Source organism: Anolis carolinensis, chromosome 5, assembly GCF_035594765.1.
Source record: "Anolis carolinensis isolate JA03-04 chromosome 5, rAnoCar3.1.pri, whole genome shotgun sequence".
Lineage (NCBI taxonomy): Eukaryota > Metazoa > Chordata > Lepidosauria > Squamata > Dactyloidae > Anolis > Anolis carolinensis.
The window spans coordinates 89916266-89940156 of NC_085845.1; the positions used below are offsets into that span (position 1 = coordinate 89916266).

At 40.0% G+C, this 23891-nt stretch overlaps 1 protein-coding gene across 3 annotated transcripts in view; it reads left to right on the forward strand.

The window, feature by feature from the left end:
* The window catches only part of itpr2 (inositol 1,4,5-trisphosphate receptor type 2), a 277201-nt gene that overhangs the window by 18825 nt on the left and 234485 nt on the right, over positions 1–23891 (forward strand). For all 3 annotated transcript variants that reach the window (XM_003221489.4, XM_062981778.1, XM_062981777.1), the window contains exons 2-3: positions 13758–13828; positions 22753–22868. In XM_003221489.4, the coding sequence (XP_003221537.1) occupies positions 13758–13828; positions 22753–22868 (187 nt within the window). The remainder of the gene's footprint in view (positions 1–13757; positions 13829–22752; positions 22869–23891) is intronic.

The following is a 23891-nucleotide window of genomic DNA, read 5'->3' on the forward strand; positions in this document are numbered from 1 at the left end:
TTCTTACCTGCTCTGAGCACACTTGTGTTGCAACTGTCCTAGTTGGCCACAGTACTCTATCCAAGCTTCTGGCCATCATGCTAACATCTGCTGATGTCAGATTGCTCCCACTTTCTTGCTGCTTATGTGAATGCCTCAGGCCGAATCTATACTGCCATATAATCTATCTGTGGCAGAGGTGTTGGTCAAGCTTATTCCAAATTGTTTTAGATTTTGCAAGGTATGGCTAAAAGTGAAATGAAAACCTGCAGAACTGGTTTTTAGTTGCATTCCACAGGCAATGACAGCTCAATCATCTCCTTTGAAAGGGCCTCTTTACACCTTGTTTTCAAGACATGTCCCCGAAATTGTGCTTTTTCTAAGAACAAGGAAAAAAGAATGGGTGTGATAAAACACCTGTGTTTTCACAACTTATAGGAGAGCTGGAACTAGATGCACCACTTTGTTGAGGAAACCAGTAGAATTTCATTGAATGTTTGCAGTTTTGTTGAGAAAACAACTTTTTTTAAGAGAAAAAGAAATACTACTTGGGAGAGTGGAAAAATTACCCCAATGTTTGTTATTATAATCCTTATTACATATTTATTTTATTTATTAAAATGCCTCTAGTTATATTCTGTACTCTATCTAAAGATGCAGTAAAGTCTACACGATTTAAAACAATAAAAATGATGTTTAAAAGGCTAAAAAACAATTTAACAAGACAAAATAATTTATTAAAATGTGGTTGAACTATCAAAATAATTTCAGAGGATATTAAAGGAAGGCACTAAAAGTTGCAGATGTCCAATGCAGAGCAAACTGGAGTGGTTTTCCTCTACATTTCTATTTGCCCCTTTCCTACAAGATCTCCAACCATTGCTTCTGAACTTCTCCTCCCAGGCTCCGAGAAGCATAAGGTCATGCATTAACCAAACAGGAAGTGACTTGTTGACAGTGCAGAGGTTGTCAAGCATGACACTGCCATGCCAATAATAGTCAAGGTATCTAGAAACAAATAAGGATCTAGAGCAGTGGTTCTCAACCTTCCTAATGCTGCGACTCCTTAATACATTTCCTCATGTTGTGGTGACCCCAACCATAAAATAGTTGGTTTTTTTTGCTACTTCATAACTATAATTTTGCTACTGTTATGAATTGTAATGTAAATATCTGATATGCAGGACGTATTTTTATTCACTGGACCAAATTTGGCACTAATACCCGATACGCTCAAATTTGAAAACTGGTGGGGTTGGGGAAGGGGGTTGATCTTGTCATTTGGAAGTTGCAGTTGCTGGGGATAGTTCACCTACAGTCCTCCCCATGGCTGAGAAGCTAGTTGAGATGCCAGCCAATCACAGCAGGAGGAGGGCTTTTGGTGGGAGGATTCGCCGGCTCTTTCTAAAAAGGAAGAGAAGGACGGGCAGAGAGATCTTCAGCCTCTGTGCCAAAGGGGTTCCTAAGACCATCAGAAATATGTGTTTTCCGATGGTCTTTGGCGACCTCTCTGGAACCCCCTCATGACCCCTCAGGGGTCCCGACCCCCAGGTTGAGAAACACTGACTTTATTTCTACCCCGCCCAGCCACTACAGGAAGCATTGGGACATCTTTGCCTCCTGGAGAGTATCCCTGTGAAATGACATTAAATCCTATCTGAGTCAATAAGAGCCAGTGTGTATAAAGCAACAGATCCACTCTGGTTTGTAAAGTTAAGCAAGCCCTAGTTAGTACTTTGGTTGAGGACCGCTAACAAATACCAGGTTATGTAGGCGATATTTGTGCAACCTTCAGATGATATGTCTTTGTTTCTGAGAGTTGTCTCTGCAACATGTTAAGCGTTGCCTCTTGAACACGGCATTGCATTGCAACTTAGGGCACCTCCAGACAGTGCCAAAATTTGCAGCAAAGCAGGTTGAAGAAACCTGCTTTGGCACAGATTACCATCTCCACACCACTCAAAAAATCTGAGCTTTCCTAGGGTGGGTGGGGGTGGGTGGGGGCCTAGATGGCATCCCGGTAACTACCAGGATGGCATCCAGCCACCCCAAAGTCCCCCAAAAGAAGCCTTAAAATTTTTTAAAGCTTACCAGGCCACCTTTAAGGTGGTCATTTATTTCTCCTGGCATCTACCCACCCCGTCCCCCCCCGTCCCCGTCCCCATGCACATCATTTCTATGCAGCAGAAGGACTGAAGGATCACCTTAATGCTGGCTTGGTTGGTTTTTTAGCAAGTAAGCCCTGCTTTGTTCCAAATTCATTTTTCCAAGGGTATCATTTGGACACCCCAGGTAAAAACCCAGACAGGTTCCAGGATATGGGCTTGTCAGTATTTGCCCTTAGTGTGTCACTGCTAGTCTGTTCTGTCATTTTCCCCACTTGCTGAATTTTTTATTACTGTGCATGTCATCTTCATATTATGCAGAAAGTTGAACAAGTTTACTGCTGCACCTTGTTGCACTCTCTGCTTCTGCCTTGATGCCACTTTTTGGCAGGACACCATGTCTTTCATCATCATAAGTTCCCAGACAACAAGGATTAATATGCTGATGTCACATTGGTATGTTGCATATTTGATGGTCTTAACAGATTTGATTTTGTAACATTGCCATTGAAGGCTAGTAGAGCCAATTCAGAGTAAAAGCAGGACTTCCTTTATCACTTTTTTTTCCATTCTGAGTACTTGAAATGAGAGGCAAAGTGACAGCTCACCTTATCTGTCTTTTTAAATAAAGATGGAGATATTTTGGAAATGGAACACAACTCTAAACACAAAATCCATTTATGTTCCACATAGACCTTATATACATAGCCTGAATGTAATTTGATGGGAACAATATGATGATTTTATTCATGATATAACATTTGTGTATATTGGACCATCAGAAAGCAAAGCTGTTACAGATTTTGGATTTGGGAGTATTTTGAATTTGGGAATTCTGGAAAAATGATGCTTAATCTGTACATAGTTTGTACATGTTCATGTCTACTTAGAACTAAGGTAAAAGTAAGTAAGTTTGATTTCTTTCAAAAAATGTAAGTAGCATTGAGACATTGTAAATGCTACTCTCTCTGTCTCCTTGCATTGCCTCCTTACTATTTCAAAGTAAACTCTTAAGCAGCCAATTATTGAAGAATGTAACAAAACAACTCTTGAGACATTTCTACCATTTGTTTTAAATTTCATGTGAAAGGTAACACATACCAAGAAAGAAACATAACAAAAATCTTGGCCTATGTATTTCTTCCAAGACAGGCTATAAATCAAAACTTATCATCTCTAGTTGGTTACCCAGCATTGACTAGCAGGACACACACTTTTGGAAATATGCCATACACAAGGATTTAATTTAAAAGAAGCATGTGAAATCTTTGTGCAGGCCTGGGTTTTGGTTAAAATATATTGAGTATCTTTAAGTAATATGTTCAATATTTAGTGTGGCTAATTTAAATCTATGCTTTATAGATAACATAATATAGGGTCCTTCCAGACAGGTCCAAAACGCGAACTGTCATGGGTTTACCTGAGATGTCTAAATGACGCCCCAAATTAATTCGGAGTAAACTGGAATTTCTCAGTTTACTCCGGATTTATTTGACACCTGGAAAGATCAAGACCTTAATGTAAGGTTCGGATCTTTCTAGGTGTCATATTAATCCAGAGTAAATTGGGAAATCCCAGTTTACTCCGGATTAATTCGGGAGGCATCATTTGTGGCATCATTTGAACTCCTCAGATAAACCCGTTACAGGTCTTGCGTTTTGGACCTGTCTGGAAGGGTCCTAAGGCCCCTTCTACACTGCTTTATATCCCAAGATCTTATCCCAGATTATCTGCTTTGAACTGGATTATATGAGTATTTATTGCCATATAATCTGGGATTAGAAAATATGATCAGGGATTAGATCCTGGGATATAGGGTCATGTAGATCCAGCCTAGCATAGCTTAAATGTATTATCTGCAATTTTATAGCTTTACTAGACAATTGTTTGCATTAGAATATTAAGGCAAGACAACTCAGCAGGATATGCCCCCTTTATGTTATTTCAATGATTTTAGATCAGGGGACAACAAGGGGATTGAAAATTATTAGCAAACCAATTTTAGCCTTTGTGCATGAGCTTCCTTAGGATTGTCATTTGAGATATGCCAATTCAAACACTGATTTTAGATCTAAGTAACATTTTATTCCAGCTATCCATTTTGATTTGTATTATGTTCACTTATGATATTATTGTTGGTTGTGAAAACTGTAGTTCAGAAAAACAGTCTACTTTCCATTGAGGCTGAAGCAGCCCTTTGACTAGAAAGCAGCTGAGGATTACTTAGCAACTAAGTTCCTGGTTTTCATGGTTGCCTAAAGTTGTTCAAAACAATACCTTTCTTCCTCTGGCAAAAGAAAAAGGTTGCATAATCAGTACACAGAGTAGTGCTACAGAAAACAGCTGAATTGCTATAGGTTATTATTATTACCGTCATTCTTATTATGCAATAAGATTTGGAAAGGTGGTTGCAGCAGCCAATATTGGGCAGGGTTGGAGTTGTTTCAGCTGTACAAAAGAGAAGTCTCAATGTGGCTTTACTTTTGCTTTGTTTGGTGCACAAGAATGAGCAAAGAATTTAGACTGGATAGCTGGTGTGTTATTCTCAAGGTGATAGGTAAAGGTAAAGGCAAAGGTTTTCCCCTGACATTAAGTCAAGTCATGTCCGACTCTGAGGGTTGGTGCCCATCTCCATTTCTAAGCTGAAGAGCCGGCGTTGTCCATAGACATCCCCAAGGTAATGTGGCCGGCATGACTGCATGGAGCACTGTTATCTTCCCGCCGGGGCTGTACCTATTGATCTACTCACATTTTCATGTTTTCGAACTGCTAGGTTGGCAGAAGCTGGAGCTGACAGTGGGAGCTTACTCTGCACCCCGGATTTGAACTTCCAACCTTTCAGTCAGCAAGTTCAGCAGCTCAGTGGTTTAACATGCTGCGCCACTTGGGACTCCTTCTCAAGGTGATAGACAGCAATATTTATATAACTCAGAGTAGTGTAGTGGTTTCACACATTACCTTGACAACTTAGTTTGGGATGTAATGCGATCAGCTTCACAGTGGCTAAACTTTTCATGGGTGCTGATCTGGATCGATCCAGGGGAAAGTGCTTAACATGGCTTACATCTCAGGTGAAGCCACCTGGGGGAAAATCTGATTTTTGAAGCAGGATTCAGGTTCTCCCCTGAGTTAGGATCTGTTGAGATAGCTGGGCTTGTTTCAAGCAGCACTAGCTGAAGCTTTCTCAACAGCCATCCCACACCCTCAGGCTCAGTGGTATGGAGATGTGGTAGGGCTGTCCCCTCCTGCCTCCTTCACCCATGTCGTGGCTGGCTATAGCCACAGTATGGACACCTACCTTACCCTTGGTGGTCCACTGTTCTTCTTATGGGAGTCATGACTCACAAAGGAGACTGGAAGGAGGGTGGAATTTTCTCTTCTTCCTTCCAACCTCCTTTGTGAGTCAAAAGATGGCTTAGAAGATGAATGTAGGGTAGGATAGGTAAATGTGTTGCAGCTATTTGCCAACCATGATATGGGATGAGTGGTTAATGGCAGGTAGGGCCTCTGCCTAGCCGTGGCAACCCTGTTTGGTGTGGCTGGGTAGTGGGGGACTCCCCACTGCTATTGAGGTACCTATTGGGCCACAAGCAGGCCCGATCTGGTGTTTCGGATGCCAGATTCGGATTGCTGTATGGTGAACGAGTTCCAGGAGGCTAGGGTTGAATCCATGTTTGGCCACAGAAATCCACAGGGTGAGCTTGGCAATTCATACTCCCTTAGTTTCAGATGAAAGCAATGGCAACCCCAAAAAATCTTGCAAAGAAATTCCAATGATGAGTTGGCTGTTCCTCATGGTGGTGGAAGCCTCAGGGCTCCGTGGTGCCTGGAGAAGGAGGAGGAGCTCCTGGTGACCGAGTCATTCTTGCCATTTTACCATGGACCTTGCTGGCCTTATTCAGGAGGCCTTCAAAATCTCCCCTTCGGTTTTGAAGACCTTGTGAATGAGGCCAGTTGGGGAATTGTTTAGGACAAGTTCTCCAGGCTTGGTCTACTGGACGGGCATGGCTTTCATATTTGGCATGAAATATGGTCTCATTTATGCTGCCGGCCTCCTTCAAAATTGATGTACAGTATATTGTATTGCACTCAAGTAAATACGGTACTAGAGAAGTGTGCACTAGGCATTTTCTATGTCCTCCAGTGTGATCCTAATGACTACACCAGTCATCATTCATTCCAATAGGGTTTACCATTAACTGCTGTTTCCTTCTTTTGTGTAACTATTAAAGATTCAAGAGTTCTCTCCAGCTTTTATGCTCGCAACCCCTGTGGTGTACAGCTTTGTCTCACTTCCCCTGTAGATAAAAGTCTGTGTAGTATGGAGGCTTGGTGACTGAACACTGAAGTTCAATGTTCATGTTCATCATTTGATGGTTTGCAGAGAGGTTCAGGTGCTAGCAGCCAGAGATCTGGGAATTCCTATTGTTTCACGGTATTTGCTTCAAAACTGTTAAAGAGATAGGTAGGATTGCTAGGTTTCGAACAGACAAGAAGGAACTTTGCATGTTTTTCTCAATTTTTCATAAGTGAAGTCCATTCCCCCTACATATATTCTAATGCCCTCCTAGGCTCCTTCCACACAGCTGTATAAAATCCACATTGCACTGCATTATATGGCAGTGTGGACTCAGATAACACAGTTCAAAGCAGATATTGTGAATTATTTGCTTTGATATTCTGGGTTGTATGGCTGTGTAGAAGGGCCCCTAGATACATACCGTGTTTCCCCAAAAATAAGACAGTGTCTTATATTAATTTTTGCTCCCAGAGATGCTCTAGGTCTTATTTTCAGGGGATGTCTTATTTTTCCATGAAGAAGAATTCACATTTATTGTTGAACAAAAACAATGAACATTTATTATATACTGTACAGTAGTTGTCATCACAAACCAGCATAACCAAACTATGAATCCTATCAAGAATTTCTTGTTACTGTACTTCCATTATCTCCATGTACAACACTCTATGGTATGTACATTTACCGATCCTGCATGCTCTGGTGTTCTGTTTGATGGAGATGCTTCCAAACACAAACGTTGCTACATCTTACTTTTGGGGAGGCCTTATATTTAGCAATTCAGCAAAACCTCTACTAGGTCTTATTTTCCGGGGATGTCTTATTTTAGGGGAAACAGGGTAGCCCAAGCACTCATATATACCATTTATAACTGTGCAAAGATGGACTGGGGGGTCAGAGGTTCCTGGAAGAGGTAATTTACGTCTCAATATAAAACTAAACAAACACTCATTCCATGAAAAACACCATCACCTCCTGTTGGCCCAAGTGAGCCCATAGCTTTGGCCAGTGTTCCATGAGGATTTAACTATGAATGAAGTGGGGGAAATGAGGATTTTCTCTATACACAATGAAAGGAAATCATGTAACAAACTGACTGAAATACAAAGCTTTCCCAGCACAGTACCTTCTAGCTCTTTCCCCCCATCCTGTTTCTGCATTCCAGGTCCCTCTGCAAGGCTTTGTACTGGATACTAATTCCTTAGGAAACAGTGAGAACGTTCATGTTAAGACTTTGGCCTAGTGACAACTGGCATGTTCTGTTGCCAGCTCTCTGTGGCTCAGGTTTCTAGGCCAGAAGGATGAAAGACCAGCATCTTGGGTCAGTTGGGTTCTTTTGGTTATTGCATAACACCTTTCTTCAGGTTTTCTCCTTAAAATGGTTATGGGACATATTCCTATAGTTAGATGCTTTGGCATTAGTTGTCCTTCAGACAAATAAGCCACAACTGGTTTTCTGAGTGCTGCATTTGGTGATCTCTATAGCGGCATGGTATATGGTAGACTCCTGCAGTGGTGGGAGGATTCCTCTTATCCTTTGCTGAACGTAGCATTTGTAGAATTTTCTTGGTGGGTCTGTAGATTGTATGTTGTGTTGCTTCAACAGCTTCAGTGGTTCCCTTCATGTATGTTAAGAGTACTTTTCCTCCAGGTGAATCTTTGTCTTTACTCTCATGGCATTTTCTTAGTCTTGTGGCTCTTCTGATGTCTGCAGTGGAGTATCAATTGGCCTGTAGAGCCCGGTTTAGGTGGTTCAGTTCACCTTGGAGGAGATGAGGTTTGCAGATTCTGTGTGCACAGTTAAAGTCTTGACAGATTGTCAGGAGAGAATGCTACTGGAACATGGCCATGCAGCCCAAAAAACTCACAGCAACCCAAATTACACTTCGGATAAAATTCAATAAACTATAATAATAATAATAAAACTTTATTTATACCCCGCCACCATCTCCCCGTGGGGACTCGGGGCGGCTTACATGGGGCAGAGGCCCAAACAACATAGAACAAAACATAGGCAACAAATAAAAATCACACTATAAAAAGATAAAACAGTAATACAATATATCAATTAAAACAAAAATACAGGATAAAACATTGCATTTAAACACATAAATGGTAAAATCGTAATAAAAATGGGATAGATTATTAAAAACCCTCTGGGGCTGATTAATTAATGACTGTATCTCCAAAGGCCTGCCGAAACATCCAAGTCTTCAGTTGTTTCCTGAAGGAAGGTAGAGAGGGAGCCAACCTACTCTCCCTGGGGAGGGAGTTCCAGAGTCGGGGGGCCACTACAACACTACAGCATTAAACATTATTTTATTCTATGTATCCACTATGTCATACATTGCTAGTGATTTGCTCAACACTATATCAGTAAAATGATCAAGGTAAATATGGATGTTCTGTTTGTCATCTTAATCGTTCCTAAGCTGTGATGGTTAAGATAGTTGGATAGTGAATTTATCTCCGTTTGTGGTGGTTGGTTCACAAACAGATTACACAGAGATTATGCAAATTATTTTCATTAGATGTACAAAATATAGATGATTTTCCAGCCAACATGCCAGCACCAAACCCACTTGATGGGTCACTCACTGGACACTTTAAAAGACAATAACCCCCAGGGACCTGATGGCCCTGCTTTGTTAGTCTCAGTATTGAGACACTCTTGCCCACTCACAAGTTCATATTTTCCTTTGTTCCCCATCACCATCCTGCCCTGGCTGGCCATTGGAGGGCCACAAATCTGCATCGGAAGTGGGGAAAGCCTTCTGATTGGCTGCCGGGTGCCTCAGTCCCACCCCACAGGGGGAATCCTCCCAGCTGGCCATGACGTCAGCACCGGCTCCACCAATCAGCTCAAAGCCAGCCTCTCCTGGGTGGGCGTGGGAAAAACATTGGATTTTGCTGTATAAAAATGCATGTTTTACTTGTACAAGTATGTCAACTTCTTTGAGTGGCTTACTGCTGGCTGTCATCTTTTTTGGCAGGATTGAATAAAGTACCCCATTGGCTTCTGCTTCAGCTAGTGAGATTTCTTCAATTGGGTACTTTGGGCTCTAGCTTTTGTCTCGCCAGGCAGAGACTCTGCAGGTTCAGTGCTGGATTTCATTATTCACTAGTTGGGTCTTGGTATCTATGTATTGGTTTTTGCTATCCATGGTCCAGATGTCACTATCCACGGTCTAGATCTAACTATCCATGAACAGCTCAAAATTGCTTGATATTAATGCCAATTGTTGTAACAATGATGGGGAAAGGAGCCCCTGAGGTTTACCCATTGGCACATAATGGAAAAATAACAAAAAAGTAGTTATCTTGTTATAATTCCTCCCATCTCCTAATTTTGTGATGAATATTGAAACATTTTTTTCATTGATTGCACAGGCCTACTAAATATATAATGTTTTGGTTCACACCATGGTTCTCAATTTGGTTTCAGAACAGAAGGTAGTTGATTAGTTTTGACTTTGTACACACATTTTAAAAATGCCTTGACTGTTCATTCCTGCAAGATGTGGTGGGACTAAATGACCCTTGTGGACTCTTCCAGCTCTATGATTCTATGAATAAAAAGTACCAGAAGGGCCAAACAAATGCTTATATTTTAAAGGGATAGAAAAAAGAGTTTATCTTTCAAAAGAAAGAGTTTGAGACAGATGGTTTGTAGCGACATAGGCTGGTGAAGCTTGTGCCAGATTGATAGTATCTGCATTCTCTGATAACCAATTTCCCATGGAAAGCACTTACACAGTTTTGTAATCTGTGACTGACCTAGAGAAACAAGGTAAGAACAAGATGAAGTCATTGTAAGGGCAAATTGGTCTCTTTTCTGCAGATCACTTAACAAAGCTTGGGAAAGTTCCTTTTCCTAACTACTGTTCTCAACATCCCTAGTCATATACAAACTCTAGGCTAGGGGCTGTTTTAATTGTCAAGGCTTGTTGCAAAAAGGGGGGAGGAGTAGAAATGTTGTGTTGCAAAAAGGGGGAGGAGTAGAAATGTTTTGTTGTCTGTGTTCATTCTTTCTTTTTGGGGGGGGGGATTCACTGATAGTGAATCAAGCTTAATTGATTCATTATCCAGTTTGCTTATATAAGAAATTGTATATGTAATCAGTCCCCACATCACGAACAAGTTAGGTTCTGTATGATTGTTCTTAAATTGAATTTGTTTGTATGTTACAACAGGTACACGTTTTAAGTGTAACTCCACACACACACACACACACACACACACACATGCACTTTGGATATCATAGAGAAGGGTTAGAAGTTTGTGACTTGGGGACTGCCTGTAGTCTTCTTTTTTGAGAAATCCCTATAAACAAATAGAACTCACTGTGTGGATGTTTTCCCCTGTTTACTCAACTTCTTTCCTTAATATCCAAATGATTTCTCATACTAGTGACTTCTTTTTACCTATTTCTCCAAGTGATGTGTCAATCTTTTGAAAAAATGCCAAGGTTGTATCAGTAGGGTGGCTTTTGAAATATCTCATATTCCTTGCTAAAACACAGCATTGGTTGCAACATGCTACAGTGATCATCCCAGGGCCCTTTTACACAGCCATATAACCCAGAATATCAAGGCAGATAATACACAATATCTGCTTTGAACTGGATTATCTGAGTCCACTGCCATATAATCCAGTGCAATGTGGATTGTATACAGCTATGTGGAATGGCCCCCAGAGAACTGTGTTGGATTGACATGATTGTATTTTTTATGTGGTGATGTAGGTGACTTCCACTCTGCCATAATGATAGTAGTCGTAAACTCATTTTCTCAGTGCTGACTCCAGTGTTGCCAAAACAGTACCATTTTCCCAGGAGAGTGAGGTCACAGTAAGCATACAAGGTGACACTAAACATTAGCATTTAAAAAGTCTGTGCTGGGGAAGAGACTCTCAGAACATTGACATGGGGACTGCATGAGCAGTGGGCATGTATCAAGGGCGAGGAGAATGAAATATCTTGAAAATAGGATTAAGGGTTCACCCAGACAGACATTTAAATGGAGACCTGTCTCAGTTTTATCAGAGGTGTCCAATCGCCTCCTGTAAAACTGAATTAATTCGGAACAAAGCAGGGTTTCCCTTGGAAAATAGGATGGGGTACAAATACATTCCATTATTATTATTATTATTATTATTATTATTATTATTATTATTATTATTATTATGTTATTGTTGATATCATCATGTTTTGTTGGCCCTCCTTTTCCACTTACAGAGTTAGCTTACTGTTTTTCTTTGAAATATGGTAAATATTCAAAGACATTTAACTTATTGATGCCTCAATTAATGTAATTTTATATTTTGGTATCTATTTTTATTTTTGAAATTTACCAGTAGTGGCTGCATTTCCCCTCCTCGGCTTATAGTTTTTTCATTTTTTTTGTGGTAAAATTAGGTGCCTTGGCTTATATTCAGGTCAGCTTGTACTCGAATATATATGGTACTTTAGGCATTGGTAGGGGTCCTACTTTTCTTGATGTCTAATGCAAAATGTTCTATTTCTCTGTTTATTTTTTGCCCATCTCTGCCTGATGAAGAAAGAAGTGCTGCTTTAAAAAAGAGTGATGGAGGACCTCATCAGACGGAGGTCCATAAGCCGCGGGACAGCGGAGGAAACCCTGGGGCAGCACGTTTTGTCCTCTTACCTTCATATGATGTTTTTTGGCTGCCCCTGGCTTCCTTTCCTTGCTGTCCCCGGCTTAGTGAATGAGAACACAAATAGTCACCTTTGTACTCAGGGCTGCCTCTGATCATGTTGTTGGGACGGAGCCCCGTCAGAAATAGCCCTACATCATGAGATAGGCTCTGACAGGCTCCATCCTGGCTGCATCTCAGCAGCATCCTAGGACAAGGAAAAAGCCCCATGTGTTGAAGTTGGTAGTTTGCTCCTTTTGATTGGTCCAATAAAGGTATCACTACAGGATGCATTTTGGATTTGGTTTTTGTTTTTGTTAATGCCCAGTATGATTGCCTTGCTGTGTTTTCTACCATTCATTTTTAGCTGTTGACAAGTGTGTAAATTCAGTGGTCTGCAGTACTGGAGCACAGTCTGGATTTCCCTGGAGAGGCTGAGGCACTTCTCCTCTTGGTTCTTTTTGTTCTATAGTATTAGAAGGCTACAGTACAGGCCTGTCCCAATTATTTGACAGGTTAGGAATCAGAGCTTTGTCAAAAACTGTCTGAAAATGGAACCCATTTTTAAACTTGCAAATTCAAGACTGTTTGCAAATGCAAGAAGGTATTGAGCTGACTAGGGCCCTTTATCCACATTATCTGCTTCAAACTGGACTATCTGAGTTAACACTGTCATATAATCCAGTTCAAAGCAGATAATCTGGATTTTATATAGCAGTGTTGAAGGGGCCCAAGAGATAAAAGCAGTGTGCTATATAGACATTGGAGAGAAAGAGAAAAACTGTGCTTCATAGACTGAAAAAATGTGATTTGTGGTTATAATTGAGATCTGCTTAAAAAGCAAGTCATCAGAAAGTAAGTGATCAATATGTGAAGGAAGCCTGTATTATAGTCAAGTCATTCTGGAATCACTTGTCAGAAAGAGAGTTTAAAAAAACCCCTAGACATGCTGGCTACTAAAATTAGGGCATCCAAAGGCTCTTTTTGCATTTAACACTTTGATTCCACTTGAATGCCATGATAACATCCTATGGAATCCTGGGGTTGGTAGTTTAGGCTGTTTCTTTATTCCCTAAAGAAAACTGAGACATAAAAAAAGCATGACGTCTGGGAGTCTCTTTGCTTGGTAGGTAAAGCTGGTGTGGGGAACCATCGCATAAATCACATTGTGCTGCTGTGAGTTTGGATTCACAATGCAGCATTGTCCCTTTGAAGTCTATTGAAAGAATAAAGCTATTAAAATTTTCTGAGGTAGCAAAACTTTCTTCTGCAATGAAGTCTAAGGGCCCTTCCAGACAGCACACGAATGTGGGTATTAAATGGGGGTTAAAAAATCCTAGGACTTGACTGTAGGTCCCCACACAGACCTGTTTTTTGGTCAGAATCAGGATAAAAGGGGATCTTTTCATCCCATGTTTTTTGTCAGTTGCAGAGAATCAGTGCAGATTTACTGGTAGCATCATGTAGCCACCACCACTTTTAACCCGATAAATACTGTGTTTTAGGTGCTGTGTAGATGAGCCCTAAATATACAATGCAATTTCTAGACAAAACCAGTTATCAATAATTTTTTAGAGAATATTTCCTTCTTTGTGGTGTTGGAAATGTAATTATGTAATGCTTTGCAAGCAAACCTAACAGTTCTTTGGATACTTTTGCCTTCATTATTACATTAAAACAACAATAATGAAAGTTAAACATTATGATTTTTCTTACAGGCTGGTGGATGACAGATGTGTGGTTCAACCAGAAGCGGGTGATCTTTGCAATCCTCCCAAGAAATTCAGAGGTAAGCAGCTGAGAGTAAAATTTACATTTACAAATAAACAGTTAATTCTCTTTCCCTAGGTTTCACAGCTTTTTATATTCCTTAAAGCAAGCGTGTTTGTCAAGTGTTTCGATACGGCTGATGGGCTAATCAATAAAGCATACAATATTCCTTAAAGCAGGATCCCAAGGTCTGCAGTATGGACACAATCTAATTGCAAAGATTTGTTATGATCCATAAAACCACAGATAACTTTTTGCCACCCACACATCATAATACTGTATTTCTTCAGTTTTAACACACCCCCAATATCTGTAAAAATGGCATGTGCCTTAGAATTGTTGGTGTATTTCTGTTGTGGTTGTTGGTACTAAAATTAGCGTGTGTTGTACCGTTGATGGCTTCTTAGAATTGAAGAAATATGGTATTTAGAGCAGGACCGCTGAAGGGGTGATTGTCCAGATGTTTATTAACATCTGCACTTGAAAACAGCAACTTTCACTCACATTAACCAGCACAATCAATGTAGATTGGTGGGCTTCTCCTCAGTTTATAACTCTCCTGCCCTCCTAACATAGGATACTTGACCCCTACATACCAGTATTGTATGTGGCATTTTTTAAAATTTTAAACCCCTTCACTATTTTGAGGGTTCAAGAGCTCCCAAAGGCCTAAAATAGCCTCATGGGGCAACATATGGCCTGTGACCCATCCTTTCTCCACCCATACTCTAGAACCAAAGGATTCTATGGACCAAGGTCAGAAAAGTAGCATGTACCATGACGGCAATGGGAGGGAATTTTGAAGAGGAAGAACAGCAAAGAACAGTTTAACTGTGTTATATGAATCTATACTGACCATATAATGCAGTTTCAAATGCATTAGATCATCAGTGTAGAGAGGGCCTAAGGGACCTTATACACTGTCATATAAAATCCAGATTATCTATTTTGCACTGGATTATATTAGACTAATATCATTCAATTCAAAGTAAATATTCTGGATTTTATATGGCAGTGTAGATGGGCCCTGAGTCTTTCCCTACTCTTCTGCTTTTTTTTTTAGCATTAGTGCCTCCTCCTGTTTGCCATTGGAAATCTATCCAATGCTACCCTGGTCCGTATTTAATACTACCCAAACTTGGTCTGTGCATCAGATTTAATTTAAATATATTTTAAATTTCAAAACTATTTCAAGAGCGTTGTCAAAGGCTTTCATGGCCAGGATCGCAGAGTTGTTGTATGTTTTCTGGGCTGTATGGCCATGTTGCAGAAGTATTCTCTCCTGACGTTTCGCCCACATCTATGGCAGGCATCCTCACAACCTCTGAGAATGCCTGCCATATATGTGGGTGAAACATCAGGAGAGAATACTTCTGGAACATTGCCATACAGCCCGGAAAACATACAACAACCCTATTTCAAGAGCCCTCTCCCATTTAAGGCCCTTTTAACACTGCCATTTAATCTGGATTATCAACGCAGATAATCCACATTATCTACTCTGAACTGGACTATATGAGTCTATGCTGCCATATAATCCAGTTCAAAGCAGATAATCTGGATTTTACATGGCAGTGTAGAAGGGAGCTTAGAATTTTTCTACTCATTTTTTAAATGCAGAAATCTTAACAGTGCAATTAATAGTCTGTTTTTCTATCTATTTTTCTCCTCAGAAAATTTAGCATTAGTGTCTCAGGGTCCTTCAACACTGTCATATAAAATCTAGATTATCTGCTTTGAATTGGATTATATGGCAGTGCAGACTCAAATCCCCTGTTATGCGCTGATGCTTATATGTGCACATAGGAATCACTTCATATTTGTGTCAGGATATTCCCATGTGTGCATATAAGCATCAACACATCATTTACTGATTTTTTTTTTTAAAAAAAACTTCTGGCAGATGTCCCCCATCTGCCTTCCATTTTATCCCAAAAGACAGAAGGGCTGTGAGGACGGTGGGGGAGAAAGCCCTTTGAGTCCCATCCGTGGGACAAAAGCAAGATAAAAATAAACAACAACAACAATAACAATAATAATAAATGCCCGGGACAGGCAGGTCTGTGTGGGGACCTGCTCTGAGGTCCCGGGTCTGTTTATCCCGCATATTAATTCTTCATTTTGGTGCAGTATGGAAGCGCCCTCAAATAATCTGGGATAAGCAGATAATCTGGGATCAGATCCTGAGATATAGGGGCTGTGTGGAAGGGGCCAAAGAGATTTCTTCTGTTTTTTTTAGTCCTTGAAAGAGATTATTCCTCAGCCAGTAATGGCAAGCCCCTTTCTAACATCTATAAAGTTGCATGTCAGAAAACTTGATTCGAAGATGAGAAACAATGAAAAACATTGTGCTGGATTTTGAGGTGTCTACTGTGATGTTGTAATAAGTTAGGGAAGGCCACTTATTTTGCTTAAAAAAAAAAATCATTATCCCTTGCAATTTCAACTTGTTGACTTCAAAGTTTATATTGTTATTTGAATGATAACCAGAATTCCTATAAGACTTTGAAGCATCTACCATGATTTTTTAATGAATTATGAATGATTCCCCCTTTTTGTGTTGTTAGGAGTCCTCCAGTTTTTGGGGCAGGATTCCCTCTACAAACATTCCCCTGTGGGTGCATTGCAAAAAGAGCAAGGCCAGTAAGGGAAAGGGACACAATGCATGGACCAATAGGCACAGTTTTTCTTCTTTTCAAATGATTTTATTGTGCAGAGAATAACATCCTGATATGGCTAATGAGCTGTGAGCTGCTTCTTGGTGCTGCCTCATGAATGTTTAAACACAGAATTGCTTGATTTGCTAGAAACAATTTTAGTTGAAGTGTTATATAATTTCTCATGTGTTTTGGTGCTGCAGAATTTTGATTGTTTTAATCACAAAATTCCAGCCTTGTTAAAAAGAAACGGAAGTAGTTAGGGCTCACAGTGTAGGGTGGAGAAAAAGAGGATAATATCAGAAGATCAGTTAAATTCTCCAGAAGGTGCAACCCATTTCTTTGAACTTTTCTGGTTTATCACTTCTGCAACACGCTTGATGCAAACAGCACCAGTGTCTTATGTTATAATTTTCTTGACTCCAGAAATACTGCAGGAACAAACCAAAAAATGACACTGATACCTGACATTCAGAGAAGGCTTGTCAATGTGTATGGATTTGTTTTCAGTTTTTGAGAACCATAGCTTCAAAGTCTGTTCTGTTCTTAAGAAAATATCCACTGCGTCAGTGACTTGGCTAACCTAAACTTGGAAAATCCATTCAGTAGACTAGTGGTTCTCACCTTTTTTGACCAGGGAACACTTCATTTTTTTGTTGTTAGAAAGGATCACAAGGTTCAATAATAATAATAATAAGCAGTGTTAATCTAAATTAAATTTTAATCAAAACTTTTAACCTATTCTTTAAACTTAATACAGTAGAGTCTCACTTATCCAAGCCTCGCTTTTCCAAGCTTCTGGATTATCCAAGCCATTTTTGTAGTAAATGTTTTCAATATATCATGATATTTTGGTGCTAAATTTGTAAATACAGTAGAGTCTCACTTATCCAAGCCTCGCTTATCCAAGCCTCTGGATTATCCAAGCCATTTTTGTAGTCAATGTTTTCAATATATCATGATATTTTGGTGCTAAATTCGTAAATACAGTAATTACAACATAACATTACTGCATATTGAACTACTTTTTCTGTCAAATTTGTTGTATAACATGATGTTTTGGTGCTTAATTTGTAAAATCATAACCTAATTTGATATTTAATAGGCTTTTCCTTAATCCCTTCTTATTATCCAAGATATTTGCTTATCCAAGCTTCTGCCGGCCCGTTTAGCTTGGATAAGTGAGACTGTACTGTACAGTAATTACAACATAACATTGCTGAGTATTGAACCACTTTTTCTGTCAAATTTGTTGTATAACATGATGTTTTGGTGCTTAATTTGTAAAATCAACCTAATTTGATGTTTAATAGGCTTTTCCTTAATCCCCCTGATCCAAGATATTCGCTTATCCAAGCTTCTACCGGCCCGTTTAGCTTGGATAAGTGAGACTCTACTGTAGTAACATGAAATAAGAGTACTATTAGAAAATAAAAAGAACATTTTTTAAAATAGAAAATTAAATTCCGTTTGCATCAATATGATTTTTGAGCTTGCATCTTCTTTACAAGTTGGGTAATCCTGGGGCTAATATTATTGGTCAAAGCTACACGCATATCATCACTTACTTTCAATAGATTCCTGGACTTGTTTTTCATTATCAGCAAAGCAGAAAACCCTTTTTTGCCTAAATAAGTTGTGGAGAAGAGCATAGGATAGTGCAAGGTGATTCCTCAAAATTTAACATTAAAAATTGCTTTTTTATACCAAAACTCCTCAAGAGAATCAGATTCAAACACATCCTTGCAGTTTCTATCATTTAGAAATTCAGTGAGTGCTTCCAGGATTTCTTTTGCAACCTCTCTAATTTTAGTAAAAGGTAAAGATTTCCCCTGATGATAAGTCCAGTCATGTCTGACTCTAGAGGTTGGTGCTCATCTCCATTTCTAAGCCGAAGAGCCGGCGTTGTCCATAGACACCTCCAAGGTCATGTGGCTGACATGACTGCATGGAGCGCCGTTACCTTCCCGCTGGAGCGGTACCTATTGATCTACTCACATTGGCATGTTTTCGAACTGCTAGGTTGGCAGGAGCTGGAGCTAACAGCGGGCGCTCAAGCTACTCCCGAGATTTGAACCTGGGACCTTTCGGTCTGCAAGTTCAGCAGCTCAGCGCTTTAACACACTTCGCCACTGCGGCTCCTCTCTCTAATTTTAATCAACAGCCGTCGAACTGAGCAAGACAAAAGAATGCATGTGACTGACTGACACTGGGTGGTGTGAGTACATGACATGTGACATCGATCGCTTCCTCCCCCCCCCCCCCCCCCCCCGGACTCCCGTGCTCGCCCAATGTTTCTACTCACCGACACTGCCAGCGTAGCAGTGGATTCATTAAAAATGTAAAATGAATAAAGATTTAAGATTTAAAATGTTTCATGGACCATATTTTAGTTCTTGAGGACTACTGGTGTTTCATGGACCACTGGTTGGGAACCACTGCAGTAGAGCTTTTTGATATCGGCATAAAAAGATACTTTGTTCTGAAGGACAAAGCCACAGGTGTTCAGGTCTAGTATGGTCTAACACATTTGCCTTTTATGGGTTCTGCGTTGTGCTATCACTCTTTCCTCCGAGTTTATGTAAAGTGGTTTTTTTATTGTATGTCTTTCCATTTCATACAAAAAGCAAATATTGTTGCACAGTAGCTGAAGTTTGAGTTGGTGACTTTCCCATCAGTCCATAGGCAGCAAAACTGTGAACCTAGGGGATACATGCCAATAGTGACCACCTGTTATTTTAACAGTAATCTTGTTGTCTTCTCTTGAGCCCTTAAGTGTCTGAGAAGGGCCTATTGTTCTGAAAATAAGGAAGGGGTTATAATCCATCTTGAATATATAATTCAGATTTAAAATGTATCCATTTAATTGCTGAATTCATGGCATTCAGTGCTGAATTTCTAAAGCACAGCACATTGGAAAGCCAGAGTAGTTTTGCAGGTTGCCATTACCTCCTTGCCAAGAAACCCTAGGATGGGTTTGCCGTAAGATGGAGTTGACCTGAACTCACATAAGAACAACAAGACAAAATGGTAATGCTCCAGTATATTCTTACCTGTGTTATTCAGCAGGCAAAACCATTCTGTATGTGCTCTGGAACTCTGTTTTGGATAACCTGCAAGCAAAAGCTTTTAATGAGTGCAATGCTAAAGGGAAAAAAACAAACACTGTGACTGGAATGCCCAGTAAGCCTCCAGTTCCTGGGTATCTTATTCAAACTATCCTCTGGTTTCTGACATTTAATAGGCATTTTAAATGAAAGCTGAAATTCCCCAAGCAGGTAATTGTTTAAACAGTTCCACAATATGCTGACTCCCACACTGCCATTCTTATAATCATGACATATGTATAGCGTAATAATAATAAATAATAATAAAACTTTATTTATATACTGCTCTATCTCCCCGAAGGGACTCAGGGTGGTTTCCAAGGTGCAAAACATCATACAAAACTTAACACTCTATAGTACTTTACTCTACAATAATTTACAATGGGATGCATGTGGCCAAGCAACATCAAAGTGTAGTCAACATGACAAAAGCTATTGAGAAAAATTAACAAATAAACTAAAGATGGCTCATTTCATTTACAGGGAAGGGAAAGATCCCACCTCTTTCTTTCTGCCCCATCCCTGTTCTTTGTTAATTGAATAAAAACTAGTTTTGTTTTCAAGCTCAGTTTGTGCCAGTCAAAATAAATTAAGAACAAAGTGGGAGGAGGAAATAGAAACCTGGGCCCCTTCTATACTGCCGTATAAAATTCAGATTATCTGTTTTGAACTGGATTATATGACAGTGTACTCACATAATCCAGTTCAAAGCAGATAATGGATACTATCTGCTTTGATAATATGGATTATATTGCAATGTAGAAGGGGCCTGGGACATTTTAAAAGCAGTTGAAAAAGTGAGATATCCATGGACGAATCTGTGCTGTCCATGCCAAATTGTGACGTTTAGAGAATATAGTCCTGGCTGACATTTCTAATAATGCAGATATTACATTGCCGCCCCAAATGATCTATGTTTCTGAGCTTGGATTTTAGCGCACAATTGCAGACCAGATCTTCAGATTGTTGTCCTGTGGGAAAAATCGGCGGCAAAGCCGTTTATTATTTTTTATATATGTTGTCCTTCTTAAATTGACGTTGGCGGGGAAAGAAATAATAGAAAGCACAAGGAGATCAGAACACCATGTTACCAGTTCAGAAAAGCTTGCAATTGACTGTACTTTATGCTTGATTGTAGCAATACAAATGGAACACAAACCCAGAAAAATAAGGACACTGATTTTGGAATGTTACCGAAGAAAAAAGCTATCTAAATCTGTTATAGTAGAGCCTGTGAGTAACGTTACAAATAGTAGTATGGGTGCCAGAAGGGAAAAAAGGGTTACTCGGGAGCAGGAATCTGATGAAGAACAGCAGAGAAAGAGGATCCGGGACATACTTACAGCACCTACAGATGAGGAGTCATTTGAGGGATTCTCTGGGGATGATGGGTCAATGAGTGAAGGAGAAGAAGGAGACACCATGGACTGGACTAAGATAAGAGAAGTGCAAGCTATTTGTGAGGCACCAACAACTAGTGGTACATTTATGGGGTTCTCTGGGAGTGAAGACTGGCAGTCAGAGGATCCAACTGATTCTTGGGGAGATCTAAGTCTTGACAGGAGATGGAGGAATTGGAGGGAGAGTCAAAGGAATTCACGTGAAGAGCTGGGATCAGCTGTGGGAGATGGTGATGGGGCGGTGGTCAGTTCATCCTCTGATGATGGTTTGTAGATAAAAGTAGGTTCAGGGGTGAGGGGTCTTTGCAGAAGGCAAGGTGTTGATGTGCGTTCGTGTGCTGGGTATTGGGAAAGTTTCTTGTAGTCTTGCTGCTGCCTGTTTCATGTTCGGATCTGCAGTTTGGACCTGAACCAGTTTGGCTGGAGACATTGCTTCTGCAGATATTGGAGCAACGCTGCTTTGGATTCTTCGTGCTTCGACCTTGGACTTCGGCTGACGACATTTCTCTTCTTGCAACTCCCTCTGTTAACCATTTGTGTACTGTGCCTTTTTGTTTTGCCTTAGAACACTTGGTTTGACTTGTTGCTTTTTGCATCCAGTTGATCTGGATTACATTTCTGTTTACCCTTTTGAACCAGGTCTGGTTTGGGTTTTTGAGTTTTTGACCAGTGGAACTGCCTTTAAGTATCCCAGCGTCCTTTTCTTTTGTTTCAATAAACTCTGTTTTGAAGACACTTTTAAGTCTGGCCCTTTAAGTCTGGCCACTTTTAAGTCTGGCCCTGTGATTCCAACAAAATCATTTAAGGTCTGGAGAAGAGAACAAGCATCCTGCATGAAACATTGCTCTATAAATTTACTATGTGTTCAAGGGTGGGTTTTAGAATGTTTCTAAAGGGAAAGATGGTGGACAAGATTCCTGAAAGAGTTCTTGCCCTGATCTCCTCACTGGCTCCATTCACCAGCCCTAAAGGTTCATTATTCTCAGTCAAGCAGCACTGAGGCCCAACTGGCCTTGCCCAGAGAAGTGGAAATTTGACTCTTCAAACACACCTGCCATTTCTACAACTACTGTCTTTCTTGCTACTGTCTTCCTTCTCTTTCCATTTCCACTGCTACCTCCTTGCATCATTGCCTTGCCCTTAGACTCCTAGGTTGGGTCTACACTGGGCACTTCTAGACTACACTTAAACCCGCTTCAGAATGGGTTAAAGAAACCCACATATTCCCCCCAACAGACAAGAGTTCTTTCCCCCACCCCGGACCTTCCACAGATATATAAAACTTCCTTGCTTAGTTTCTCCATATACCTCACAACCTCTGAGGATGCCTGCCATAGATGTGGGCGAAATGTCAGGAGATAATCCTTCTGGAACATGGCCATACAGCCTGGAAAGCGCACAACAACCATAGTTTATTTATCACTTCCTTTTGTTTGTGTGTGTGTCTGGGGAACCAAGCCAAGAACAAGACACAGTTGAGTTTCGGTTGGAGTTCATAAGTCAATAGCAAACTGTGTGGCTTGTGGCTAGTTAACAAACCATAGGTTTTCAACAGAAACAAGGTTGCACATCACAACAAACACAATTTCCACAAACTGTGTCATGAGACATTCTGACTTGTCAATTTGATCAGCGGGAACTATGTTTGTGGACCTGCTGTTAAACTTTTCCAATCAAATTGAATGCGTAGACACATATTACAGCCAGAAGTGCCAAAGAATGAAGAGTTGCGGTTTTTTCAGTGATTACTTAAAAGAGATTTTATTTTCTTGTCTTTAGACTGCCTTTTTAAAGTATGCCCTATGAATCGATATTCTGCACAGAAACAATACTGGAAAGCTAAGCAAGCAAAACAAGGAAACCACACGGAAGCAGCCCTTTTGAAGAAGCTACAAGTAAGAGGCACCTGAGGGCCTAGAACTCCATCTTTTTATGTATTTGGTAGTCTGTGGTTTATTTCATTTTAGGATTTTGAGTTTTATTGCTTTAAGATATTTGTAATCACTCTGTTTCAAATCAAAGATAATGCCTATACATTTCAGTATAACAGGCCTAGAGTGTTTCATTCTATACAACATTTTTTAAAAAAACATGGGTTGTTTCATTTGCTTTTTCAGGATAGAACTAGAAATAATATTTGACCAATATGTTATACAAAGATGTGTGACAAAATCCAAGCAGCCTCTTCCTTTAGGACAGGAGTTATGAACTCTTAGGCCCCTTCAACACAGCTGAATAAAATCCCACATTATCTGTTTTGAATTGAAATATATGGCAGTGTGGACTCAGGTAACCCAGTTCAAAGCAGATATTGTAGGGTTTTATGCTTTGATGTTCTGTGTTATATGGCTGTGTGGAAGGGGCCCCAGCCTTATGCCCCATTAAAGCTGGATCTACACTGCCATATAAAATCCAAATTATCTGCTTTGAACTAGATTATATGGCAGTGTGGACTCAGATAATCCAGTTCAAAGCAGGTAATGTCGATTATCTGTTTTGATATTCTGGATTATATGGCATTAAGGGTAAGGGCCTAAGGACCCTTCCACACAGTCATATAACTCAGAATATCAAGGCAGCTAATCCACAATATTTGCTTAGAACTGGGTTATCTGAGTCCACACTGCCATATAATCTAGTTCAATGTGGATTTTATACAGTTGTGTGGAAGGGGCCTGTGGGAGGGGTGGTTCGGAGCTGAGAAGTAGGCAGTGTGATGTGCTTAAAAATCAAAATTATCACCCTGAGTTAATTGATTCTCTGAAAGATTTCAGTTGTGATTATGAAGGAAAGTCTCAGTGAATTAGTGGAAAGACTCACAGTAAAGTAAAATAAAAGAAAGTACAATGAAGATAGAACTGCCATAGACTGCAGCACCTGCCCCAAATGTCAAAACAAACAAAACAGAAATAAAATAA